At 41.7% G+C, this 13,503-nt stretch overlaps 1 protein-coding gene across 1 annotated transcript in view; it reads right to left on the bottom strand.

The window, feature by feature from the left end:
* The window catches only part of MYO16 (myosin XVI), a 463,175-nt gene that overhangs the window by 104,485 nt on the left and 345,187 nt on the right, over positions 1–13,503 (bottom strand). Inside the window, exon 28 of the mRNA XM_058548472.1 lies at positions 5,528–5,630. Within this exon, the coding sequence (XP_058404455.1) occupies positions 5,528–5,630 (103 nt within the window). The remainder of the gene's footprint in view (positions 1–5,527; positions 5,631–13,503) is intronic.

Raw genomic sequence — 13,503 nt, 5'->3', positions numbered from 1 at the left:
CAGAAGGTTAATAACTAGTGGCTTGGGGCCGGCCCGGTGGTGTAGTGGTTAAGTTTGTGTGCTCCACTTCAGCGGCCTGGGGTTCTGGGGTTCGCAGGTTAGGATCCCAGGCATGGACCTACACACCGCTTATCAAGCAATGCTGTAGCGGCATCCCATATAAAGTAGAGGAAGATGGGCACGGATATTAGCCCAGGGCCAATCTTCCTCAGCAACAAAAAACAAAAACAAAAAAACCCAAAAAACTAGTGGCTTAATTAATTTGTTTTCAAACTATGACTTAATTCAAACCATTTGGATTTTTTTCCACATACGAAGTAATTCACAGACTCTTTGTTTCATCAAGAAAAATATCTGGTGAGACAGAAAACAATAATGGAAGTTAGTCATGTAGAGTCTACTCAAATCATCTCAAGAACCTTCCATTCCTCTTCAAACGACTTACTTAAATTCTGCCTTGAAATAAGGACAAAGCCCTGACTAGTCCACCACATTTTTAAATATGTTATTTCACAAACATAAACTAGAAACCACCACCAAGTGGGACTCATTTCTAGCCACCACCTCGTCCTAATCTTACTTCACTTTTCTTCAACATAAGACCACCTTATGTCAAAGCAGCAATGCTGAGTACGTTAAGCAAATAGCAACACGGATGAGTCTTCCAGTGGTTACCAGTTCGAATCACGTGAAAGAAGTCTGCAGATTCCTTTGAGAAGTAAGCGCTAGTGGTGTAAAATACACAATAGGTTAAGTATTATTTGAAAGCAAAACAGCTTTAGACAAAAACAGCCAGTGTAATTTACAGTTTTTTCACAAATGCTTAAAATAATTAATTTCACCTTATATAATATTCTACTTAAATTGTATTTATGTAGCAGTCACAAATTCTAAAAATCATTTTTAGTTACAGAAGTAATGTATGAATACATTTGTCTTCTAAACATAGATATAAGCTAAAATTCCATTTGACTATCATCTCAAAACAATTAACTAGATATTACCACTGTTAGGTTTTTGTTGTGAATTATTCCAGATCTTAAAGATTCTTAAATGTCTATGTCCCCATGTGAAATATATACTATGGTTTGGTGGTTTCTTACTGACAAAGACTCATTTACTGGCCCAGCATATACGCACGGAGTGTCCACCATGCATGTTTCTCTGTCCTCTCTGTTGGAGACACAGCAGTAAACTCGACAGATGCAAATCCCTTCTGAAGGAGCTCACGTGCTAGTGGAGGAGAGATAATCAACAACTCTGTAGAATATGTGCAAGCTAAGGAATAAGAATAAACCAGAGAGAAGGAGCAAATGCTGCAGGGAGGTGGGGGGTGCTGGAAATTTAAAATATGGTGCAAAAGCATATTGAGCAAAAGCATAGTCATCCCCTGTTCCCTCCTCCCCTTGGCAAAATATGTGTACTTCAGTCAAGTGAGTGTAACCTCATGTCCACCGAAGACACTTTGAGCTAGTCCCCAGGAGCAAGCTTCGGACCCACAATTTCAAACTATTTATTCTCTGAGCACGAGGGAGTTGGTTAATTATGTTTTCAACTCTCCTCGTTGTTGTATGTGTGCACTCACTGCAAGGAACTTATGTCTTTTTATCTGAATGTATTTTAAAGCAGTAGGTAGAATAATGAAAGAATAAATCATGGACTGAATGGGCCACTTTATGTATTCAGAGAGAGGAGCCATCCATCATCACAAAGGAAATACCAGTGTTAGCAATATGGTAATAAATACCAATATGAGCAAAGACTGGCATACTGCAAACTGGGTGGATTTACTAAAATAGCTTAGTAAGACTGTTCTCAAACCGCCTTTGCTCAAGTGGGGAATGTGAAGCGAGTATTACCTTGACTCGCATCTCAACCAGCACCACCCATGAGATGTCTCCACCCAGGTAAAAACCAGCTCTCAGCTCTCAGAGCTAGGATACATATCAACACTATAGAAAGTCAAACACTTCTTCACTCCATTCCAGTTCTTTTTCTCCCTCTTCTCTTCCTTTTCCTTCCCTCCCCTTTCTCCTTCTCCCTTTCTTTTCACGATGCAGTTAGGAACTGGAGACCAAAAGTGCTGTGCTATTTAAGGGTCAGTTGGCTGACAGTTTGGGTAAGAAAGATTCTGATCAGCATCGGCCTGCAACAGGAAGCAGTCAGCTTGCTTTTCCTTCATCTACCGGGTAAATGATAAACATAAAAAAGACGCTCACTACAAGAAGTAATCTGCTCCGACTAATAAAGGAATATGTAAGTGCCTTTGATCAAAGCTCCCACTGTGATGCATAATCTGTGCCTTTCAAGTTCTGTAATCCGAATAAAAGGAGTTTAGATGGTTACATTAAAAGATATAGATCAAGTTAAATGCAGTGGAAAGAACATGGCACAGTAAGACTCAGATGCTGGTCTCGGCAAAGTGGCCTTCTATTGAAACTAAATATTAACTGCAGCCAGTATTTTGACCAGTATGCTGATCTCTAAGACTCTATTGACTCATGTCTAAAATGAGGTCATTACTGCCCACCCTGCCTACTTTCCTTTTTCTGCAGAGTTGTTATGGGGCTCAAATGGAATAAAGCAAAAAAAAAAAAAAAAACTATGAATGTTGTAACACATTCTGTAGACAAGAGAAATCATTATTCCTGACATATTAAAAGTTGTAGTGCCTCACATACGGACTCCAAACCCACAACTCCGTAAAGAATAAATAGCTCGCCTGGATTGGTAAACAAACACAACAGCAGTGAAGATCAAATGTCTCCCCTCATCTGAAACAGGGAATGCGGGTGTTCCCCACCACTCACGGCACTGCCACAGCGTACTAAAGTATGGCAACTATGGACTTAGAGTACCACACTGATGACTCAAAGGCTTTCCTGCACAGGGGCTGATTAATGCTAAGGAGAGAGGAAGAAATCTCACATGATTGCCAAGACTCATCAGAGCAACAATAAAAGGAATATATTTTTAGTTAAGAGAACTGATTTTCTAGCTAACACTCTATGCACGTTCACACAGCAAGAGATGACTCCAATCCCTTCTGTCTTCTAGCATTGCTTTTAAAAATACGGAAAAGAATAACGATTAATTCACGCTAACCATTCAAAGCCAAAGGATGAACATCGACTGCTTAATAGAAACATACTTCGTAACTCTTAGCAATTTGGGAATCACGCTACAGACACAATAACCATCCACTAGGTCCTTACTGTTGCTTCAGTCAGACATCTATTTAATCCTGTCCTGACTAAACACCCAGAAGAGAGTAATAGCAACTCTTCCTGTAACTATCGACACATTTCAAACTAACGCTGTGCTTTTAAAACTGAAGAGTCTAACTTTCCAGGACAGGAATACATGATTTTTTTAAAAATTCTTTTTCTATCTGACTTGCAAAAAAAAAGTGAAATATAAGTAAGCCTTATTTCTATGAATTCAATGATTTCCCTTACAGGATAAAGTATACGAAAGGTTACATCTTGGAGAAGCTGAGCACAGCAGCCTTTCCTAGACTACTGGATATGGAACACACAAGCACACATGCTCAGTGAATGAATGAATTTCTCTTTTTGGTTTCGTATTTTCAGCCTCCTTTGGGGAGTGAAAACATGAGGGCAAATGGACTTAGTGCAATGAAATAGTAGTCCTGTCCAATTTTTTATTTTGATGCACTTTTTCAAAAAGTCTCAATGTGTGTTTCAATTTAAAACCACCTTCAGTTGCAATTTCAGGTTACCTAGCACGCACAGAAATGGGGAAGGAATGACAGCCAGTGGGCACCAGTTTGTCTCCCAGCCACCTCCCACGTTCGACCCCATACTCTACCCAGGTGTCTCGGAGGACTGACAGCTGGTCAGGTATTGTGGTTACTGTCAGGCACTTTCTTAGTGGAAGAATTATTCCAGATTCTCTCACTTTTTTCCTACAACTCAAGCTTCTTTCTCAACATTAATAGAAAAATTATTCTCATCTGAGTATTCTTTAAAGGAAAAAATACAAGAAAATCTTAGTGTTACGTATTCATGAACCACTACTATCCAAATATTTACTTGAAAATTCCAGCAATGATTCATTTGAAATGACTTTGGTTACCTACAAGCTCGATTAACAGTTCTATACGTGAACCTACATCTTATGTCACTGACCGAGAGTGGTTAGCTGACATCATTCTGAGTTAGTAATTCCTCCTTCTTCCTTCTTTTTTTATCCAATCTTTCAGCACGGATGTGCATCCATGACCACACAGACTGTGGGAGCCTCCTCCTTCAGACTGTTACTTAAAGTTCAACTCCATTATTAGTTAAGGAAAAAAAAAAGAAAGAAAAGGGGGAAAAGATAATAAAGAAAGAGATTGGGTGGCACAGACAATTAAATCATTACTCATCAATGCTGAAATTCTAGGTTTTTAGTTCTCTGTCAAAAAGGATGAGCGAGCTAGTGTCAATCCAGTATTCTCTACCTGTGTCATCTAGATTGGGCCACTTTCAGACAGATTCAGCAATTCTGAACATTCTGTTTGTGTCAGTTCTGAAGTGAAGCCCTTGTTTTTGGCCTCTCCAATTGTCATACATTTTCACTTACAGATGTTCTCCCTATCATTTTTTAAAATAAGATTCACGTCTGCTTTCCAGTAATTATTCTGTCTTGCCAAAGCTATAAGCCACCATGCTCTTTGCTGCCTTTTGGTTGTTTTATAGGTAGACACTTCCAATAATTCCTGGTGTTGTGGACTTCATTGTTTCTCATTATTGTTCCAAGATTACCTTCTCAATTCTTTTAAGTTTCAAATCCCCTCTTTCTAACACTAGTCTCAGAGGGCGTTCTGATGTTGTTTAAGGTAATAAACAAAATCCACAACTGCGTCCCACTGTTTGTGGGGAGCATTTATCTCCCTTGTGATTTGTCTTGTGTTACTTCTTCCTTCTGGAAGTCCCGCTATCCCTCGCGTGGGTCCCTGGACTCTGCCAACCAAGAAGATCACAGAACGTAATTCAACGTTTCCAATTATGAAGCTTTTGCCATTGAATGAGGTTGAAAGCACAGTGACATTTTCAGTGTGTGGTAGGAGAGAAGCAAAAGAGAAACAGAAAAAGGGGCCTAAACAAGACGTGGCGGGCCCGGGAAGTCCTAGTCTGGGAACACGTGTGCGATCCAGCTAGGAGCCAAGAAATCAACGCTCAGTCCTCATATTTTGGTTTCTCTGACATCAGCTACCTTTCAGATACTTCAAAAAGCTTTATGACAAAGTTGAATCTGAGACATGGGAAAACTGAATGCCCCTTCAGGATTTTCGTCAGCACCGTGAAAGGAGCCATGGCTTCCCTCACCTGTTAGCTGTATGCTCCTAAAGCCAGTAAATTAGAAAGACTGATGTGTTTCCAGGGAGAACACTCAGTGTCTCACCTTGCCAAACACATCAAAGCAATCTGTTTTTGCCAGGGAGACTGGCGGCTCCCCACAATGACTCAGCCACTTACCTAAAATCCTAACCTGGTCTGTTCGTAGCCCGTAGGTCACTAACCTGCCAGCCTTGTAATTTACACTGCTGGAGGACAAGTCGACATTTCTCCTCGGCAGACAGTTTCTTCTTCTCACCCCAGAGTGTATCGGCCAGTGGCTTATACCTGTGAAAAGCAGCAGGGACACAGAAGCCATGACTGAATTTGTCAAGCAAATGATTATAGTCCACAAGGTCATCTTTTTTACACTGTTTCTTAAATTTTCCTCCAGTCTCACTTTATCCCGCGAGTCACCAAATCTCCATCCATTGTTCATTTAACATTGTACAACTGTGAAACAACCATTATCTTGTACAGGAGAAATTATTTTAAAAATGAGTCAAATATATTTTTCAATCCTTTAACGTATGTTTAACACTGTCATGGTGTGATACAAACCGTTTATCAAAAGAAACTTTGAAGAGAAAGAAAATCTATTAGTTTACATTTAAATACTTAGAATGCTCTTAAAAATACACCTTTTAACAAATTCCAGCATTCTTTATTACCATGTGACAGTGAATCTAGATGAGTTAGAATCTATAATAAATATAAAAATATCCAGAAGTTTTGCTCAAGTGGAGGCAGAGCAGCTTCCTCCTCATATATTAGACATTGAGTATTTTAAATCTTCTAGAAGGACATTTTACTTTTTTGGAAAATTTCTCTGAATAATTAACTTCCATTCCCTAGCTGATATTCACGGCAATATAATGGTTTCCTATGGATTTTTAAAAAATGCCTTTCAAAATTACATCACTCATTTTAAAAAATCTGCGTAAAATTTCCCTTTACACTTATGTATTTAACCTGACATATAAGCAAAACCACATTAGAAGAAGAAGAAGGAGAAGGAGAAGAAAGAGGAGGAGGAGGGGGAGAGAAAGAAGTAAAAGAAGGAAACAGCAAAGGTCTATGCAGCTCTGTCTGGTTGCACTGTGTGTTTACGGTTCTCACGTTGGGCTGCTCTGGGAACTCAACATCAAAAGTTAAATCACCTAAGTTTCCTGTAAAATATCTTAGCTTTTCATCTAAAGTTTGTTGCAGCACATTTGGCACCTTCTAAAATGAATTCCTTGTTTACTTAGGGCAATGAAGGAAGGAAGTGCATTGCCTGCACATCTTTATTTTCCACCCTCCCTCCGAGCAACCACTGAGAGTACTGGACATGTCCCACTGACAGCCACACCAGATTTACACACACTTCTTTATTTCTGCAAGTGCTGCAGAGAAATGTGGTACCCGGCACGTGGGCCAGTGCAGCAGTAACTGTGGGCGTATAACATAGACTGAGAAAATATACCTTGTTGACTTTTTCAGTAGCAGACATTTATTTCCTTTCTTAAATCCTTAGCATTGTCACTGAAAATTTAGCATATTATTTTTCCTGGATTGAGAGCTGTCATAATCTTGCTAGCCATGAGTCAGACAAAATAAATACATCAGCATCAGCAACAACCCTTCCTTCTCATATATAGATTTTTGCTCATGTATCAAACTCAGGGTACAGGAGGGTGTAAAAATAGCAAGTAACAGAGACTGAACATGAAATTGTAGTGCCAGAGGCGAGGATATGAAACATCTTGCTCATCATTTTGATCACACCGAATGGACTGAAATGATCTATGGTGACTGAAGTATTCAGTGATTTTACTCTTGGTTATAAGAGGCAAGATTGTGATTTCCTACCCAGCAGGCACAAGTTGGTATCTATTTGTTTTTACTGGTCATATTGTAGCTGCTGCAGTAAAGAAAAAGGTATTTCCAGGGTAGAACAGCGCAGACCAAATGGGTGTAATGGAGTATGTGTGTGTGTGTGGAGGGTCAGGAACTGGGAGTAAAGTGTGCAGAGGGCAGTGGGGTGGACTGCCTAAAAGGTTATGGGCATCCCCAAAAGATGCTGGTGCATGGCCTCAGTGCATCGGTGAGCAAACAGGGATTATGTTTTATAATGTTTGAGTGGTTCAAAGGTGGCAAACTGTACAATGTCTTCGAATAGGAAAGGACCTGGATTAGGGATCCAAACACAGCTTCAGGTTCCAACTTTGCAGCAAATTTGCCATGAGGCCCTTGGCAAGCCACTCAGCAGGTAATTCTCCCCTCTCTCAGTACTGCATGTGTGTGTTTCTCAAGATGTGACACAAATTCTATGTTGTATCATAAATACTAGTTTACTTCCTATCTGTCCTCAAAGTGTGTGAGCTTCCCCAGGGCATGGAGTCAACTTTGCATGTTCCATGGAGTCTGCTGGATTGCCTTTGTATGGAGCAAGTACAAATAAACGGTGGGAGGCCAGGAAATTGGGCTGGGGGGATGAGAAGTAACATTTCTCGAGCATTGAATGAGAGCAGGAATGTTTCAGATGTCGCTTCCTAGGCTCCTCACAGATGTAGGAGGTCTGTATGATAATCTTCTTTTAATAGTGAAAAACCGGATGGTCACAGAAACTAAGTCACTTGTTCAAGTCCACACAGATGGTGTTATGGGTTGAGTTGTGTCCCCTCAAAAGAAAAGTGAATGTGACCTTATTTGGAAATAGGGTCTTTGCAGATGTAATGCAGTTCGGATGAGGTCATCAGAGTGGGCCCTAATCCAGTACGACTGGTGTCCTTATTTGAAGAGGAGAATGCCATATGAAGACAGAGACACTCAAAAAAATGTCAGGCGACAACAGAGACAGAGAGTAGAGAGATGTGGCTGTAAAGGAAGGAACAGCAAGGATTGCCGGGTACCATCAGAAGATAGAAAGAGGCAAAGAAGGATTCCACCAGTCTCAGAGGGGCATGGCCCTGCTGACACCTTGATTTTGAACTTCTGGCCTCCTGAACTGTGAGAGAGTAAATTTCTGTTGTTTTGAGCGTCTTGGTTTGTGGTACTTTGTTAGGGCAGCCCTGGGCCACTCATACAGATGGTAAACGTGGCTGAGCTGAAATTTGAACCCAGGGCAATCAGACACCAGAGGCAATCTCTCCATCACCATCGCTATGGAACTAAAAAGCCCCCTCCCCCAATGGTCGCACAATGGAAAAGGAAGAGATTGAACACGAAAGACTGAAAAGGTAAAACATCAGCAAATCAGACATGCAGAGAGAACTCCTGGTTCTCTGACCTTTGGGTGACTGGGCCTCTCTACCAGCAAACTAGAACTCGTAATGAAACAGACTCATTCAAGCACTGGGGAAATCAATGCCGTTCTACCACTTAGCCAGAGTCACACGATGAAGTGAAATCACTCAAATTATCTTTTTATTCTCTTATAATTGTCTCATTCTGGAACCTTGTTAATTATCATGGCGAATTGAATTGACATAATTCACATATCTGAATACAGTATTAACAAGTCAGAACAAAAATCTTACACTTGGTGTTTTTCTCATTTTATATTGTTCTTTCGACACCTAAAATGGTGTAATTCTGACATTTCAACCGAAAAGACAAAAACGTCAGCTTAGACAGGGTGAGGTACTCTATTTTAGTGTAATTAAAAACATCTTGTCCTTTGGAATGTGAGTGTCACCTATAGGTGGTGTCCCTGGTCTATCACTGCACTAAAACACGATCCCACAGAAACTTCAATCTGAGACCAAATGGTAATATCGAGCCTGGAGTAGTGCACGGGTCCTGAGCACAGGTGTGACTGAGAATGGGACTTCTCACCTCTCAGTCTCCATACCCTCCCAGCCTCTGTTGTCCAAGACCAGGTCTCCTGGATCCACTGAAGATCCCTATATTCAGGCTGACACCTGCCCTGCATCTGAGATAAACCAACCGACTGTAAGAAGTAAATGTTCACTCTTACAGCTAACCCACTCTCATCTCATCCTGGTTTGACATGAGGGAATGATTGGGATCTAGTTCCATGTCCAGAATTGGAGTCCTGTGGCTTATTTATTTGGACTCATTCAATCCATCAACTGATACTGACTAAGGAATATTGACTGAGCACAAAATATGTACCGGCAATGCAGCAGGGAACAAAACAGGTGAAAATTCTTATATTCTATGATGGGGATAGAGAGACCAAAGTGTAAATGAGGAAGGATGTCAGATATGACAAGAGATAGAGAAAAATAAAGCAGGAAAGGTTTCACTGTGAGCAATAGCTGATGGTGAGGAAGGAAGTAGTGGCAACCTCTGGGGAACTGGAATCCAAGTGGAGGGAACAGCAGGTCCAGAAGCCCTGAGTTGGGGGGGTGCATGCCTGTTTGAGGAATATCAAGGAGGGGAGTGTGGCGGGAGCAGAGCAGGTGAGAGGAAAGGTGGAGGAGATGGATTCACACAGCTAAGCACAACAGGGTAAGGGGGTGGATCATGCAGGTGACTCCAAGGACTTTGGCTTTGACTCTGAGAGTCCTGGGGGCAAGAGTTGCTAGGTTGAGAGCGGGCAGTAGTGGAACAAGCCAGAGAGACTCTCTGGAGGCTCCTCCCACAGCCCAGGACCGAGCAATGGAAGTGGTAGGAATTGGTTGAACTCTGTCCATATTTGGAGGTAGACCCAACAGGGTAGACCCAACAGGATTTCCTGATGGATTGACGTGAATGTGAAGGGAAGAGAGGACGACTCCATGGTTTTTAACCTAAGAGACTGGAGGATGAAGCTGACATTTACTGAGATGGAGTAGACCGGGAAGGGTAGTTATTTCCCAGACTAACACTGCACAAACAGAAGGGAAATAGTCAGTGCACCCGCAGAGAAGCAAAAAGGAGAAATGCAGGTGGTGCTCCTGAAGGAGGTATTGAGCACATGTCAGCTGATGCCCCCAAACCAGACTTACTGCCTCCCGGTTGCCAATGACTCAGCTGTGGTCGGTTTCTTCTCTGCCATGACCTTCTGCCTGACTGGATACCACAGTACCTACCATTTAGGAAAGGGGGTCTATTTCCATTACGGTGCTGAATATTCAGTGCTCTCTCGGGGTTAAACCTAAAGCTGCGTTAGATGCTCCATTTGCCTCACTTTTCCTGTGAATGTGTCTCTGATGGCTTTCCACTTCCCCTTCTTCTTGCCAGTCTGAAGCTTAAATTGCCAATGTATAAATGTGGGGTTTCTATCACAGTTACTGAAAAATTCTTTAAGATGCACACTGTTCATTAAGTACTTTCTCTACATCAAAGATTCAAATACAAAAACTCTCCTCAATACACTCACAGCATCGGGAGTACAATGACACAAACATAACAGCAGATATCACGATACCTTACAAAATTATAAGTGAAAGAACCACATCAAAGGTTGTATTCATTTTGGGGTCTCTATACTCTCTCTCCTTTTTTTTTTTTTTTTTGTGAGGAAGATCAGCCTTGAGCTAACATCCGATGCCAATCCTCCTCTTTTTGCTGAGGAAGACCGGCCCTGGGCTAACATCCACGCCCATCCTCCTCCACCTTATATGGGATGCCGCCACAGCACAGCTTGACAAGTGGTGTGTCGGTGTGTGCCCAGGATCTGGGCCTGCAAACCCCGGGCCGCCAAAGTGGAGCGCACGCACCTAACTGCTGTGCCACCTGGCCGGCCCCGGGGTCTCTATATTCTAAGAGTGATAGAATGAAGTAGAAGAAGAGAAAAGCTAACAATTGAGAAATGTAAAGTAAAACCTAAGGAAAGGGATGAAATAAATATTTCTCTTTTCAAAAGTGATTGTTCCTCCTAGTTTTAAGGAGAACTTTACATCCTATTGCTTGTAAAAGAGCTTATGCAGTGACCATATAATTCAGGTTAAACATAGTAGTGACTCAATTAACTACTTTAAGAAGACTACCATGAAATAGTAGAATCATTTCCTTAGAAAAAGACAGTTATATATGTCAAGCTAATATTTAAAAAAAAAGACAAAACTCAGATGCAGTTTCTCTGGAATTGTTTCTGTTTGCTGAATATTGACTTCATCTCTTCATTCTCAAAGAAAATTCTGTTGTGAAAGTTTCAGTCCCAAAATCCCTTAAAATTTAATTCTATTCAACAAATATCTATTGAGCACATACTATGAGTGAGGTATGCTGCAAAAAAATGCGTAACTTACCAAGATGTGTTCTAATTTCACCGCATATACTCATATATAAAGCATGACTTATTTTTGGCCAAAATTAGATCTCAGAAAAGACATGGTTTTCTTATTGCAAGACCTTATGAAATTTCTCTTATTATGGACAATTTTGATTACCTAGTTGAGAACAACAAAATAATTTTTGGGGAGAACCATTAACCTCCTCATCCCTCAGGAGGGAGTGGATAATCCACAGCAAGAGGAAAACAGGATGTGGCGGGAGCTCTCTGTTGGAGGACTGATGGAGAAAGACAGGCTGGGAGGGCAGAGGAAGGAGGACCAGGACAGAGGATCGGGACTGCGCCTGCACAATTTCGGAGCAGCCGAGGGAAGACAGAGTTTGAAAGGTGGTCAGCAGTGCTAAACGTTGCCGAGAGGTTAAAGCATGTCAACATTGAGAAGGGGCTGCTGGATTGGTGGTTGGGGAACCAAGGGCAATGCCAGAGACCCAGAAGAAACCAGGTTACCAGGGCCAGGGCATCAAGACATTGGCAGAGGGCGGAGAGGCACAAGCGCTGGGCTCTGGTGGTTCACGACATAAGTAAAGGAAAAAGTCAAAGGCTTGTGGGTGAGACAGAATCAAGAAAGTTTTTTGGGTGTTTTGTTTTTCAGAGGCAAGGAAGAAGCGACAGAGCTTCCAGGCAACATTTGTAGAAATATACAAACCCTGCATTCTATTCATGCTTATTTTTGTGTATTTCCATTTTTTTTCCAGATTATTTTGTTCATTGCTTTGTAGCTCCGATAGGATGAGGATGCAGTTTCTTCTATAACCATTTCCTTGATATTTTCCCCCAGGGCACCGCATGGCTTCTCTACCTGGCATGTACGTCACCGATGGAGCTGTCTGGCTATGGTTAAATAGGGATGCATTTTACTCGTTCTATGAACTTGCCTGAATTGTTCATTTTGCTCATCATATTCATGCTCTCACAGTAACCACAGTGCAGGTGCAGAAGGGTGATTTTCTAGCTATTTGGGGCTAATTTCCAGCATTCAGAATGCTGAGTGGTGGGTTGATCGTAACAGCTGCCTAGCAACGGGACTGACATACATCATGAAAATAGTGAGAAGTACGAAGAAAAGGAGCATAAGTGGGCTTGAGAGAGGAATAAAATCTATTTCCACATAGAGAGTGGGGGAGGATAAGAAGGAGAAATGAGACACAGAGAGAGGATTTGCAGAAGAGCTTTTCAACTAAAGAGGAGCACTTTTTTTTTTTAAAGAAAAGGACGTGAAAGCAAAGAGATAAATTTGTCAAAAATCTTCTAGTTCACACAAAAATCTATTGCGTTCTCTAAGTGCGCACATTCTTTCTCTTCTTCCGTGACTTTTAGGGCTTAAAAATCCCATCCACCATCGCAGGTTTCTCCAGCTTTCGCCACCTGAACTGTCTGTCCTCTAGTGCATTGGCTCTGCTACCATACAACCTCCCCATGCCCACACAGCGGAATAACCCGCACTGCTCAGGGTACCACATGGAACCTTTATCCTGTGTACCTGCCCACTGTTCTGTCTTCTACCACCTTCCTACAGGTCCTCTGCATCAAGCCAATCAAACCACTTCTGATCTTCTCACATTTCTTTGCACCTGCTGTGCCCTCTGCCTGGAGCTCCTCAGCCTGAAACACTGGAACACACCCTGGTGTGTTCCCTTATCTCCACCACCTCTTCCTGTATATTTACAGGAAGAGGGCATTAGCTATACTTTGCAGTGGCTTTTGGGTCTCCTGGAGTGTTCAGGCCTAGAATTTGGTCTTGAGTTTATTTTTACATCTATTGGAACTAATATTCGGCCAATCAGTGCTCATCAGGGTCTCCATATAGCTCTGTTAAGGGAAAAAGAAGTCTTTACATCAATACTGTGACAACTGCAGGCCTACTGCTTGTGCCGCTGGTCAAGACTGATTTCTCTTCTCTTTCCAAATTATGGAGAATAGGCTGCTGCCATCTTT

Source organism: Diceros bicornis, chromosome 9 (genome assembly GCF_020826845.1).
Source record: "Diceros bicornis minor isolate mBicDic1 chromosome 9, mDicBic1.mat.cur, whole genome shotgun sequence".
Classification (NCBI taxonomy): domain Eukaryota; kingdom Metazoa; phylum Chordata; class Mammalia; order Perissodactyla; family Rhinocerotidae; genus Diceros; species Diceros bicornis.
The sequence above is the reverse complement of the archived record's forward strand: the minus strand, read 5'-3'. Positions and strand labels throughout refer to the sequence as shown.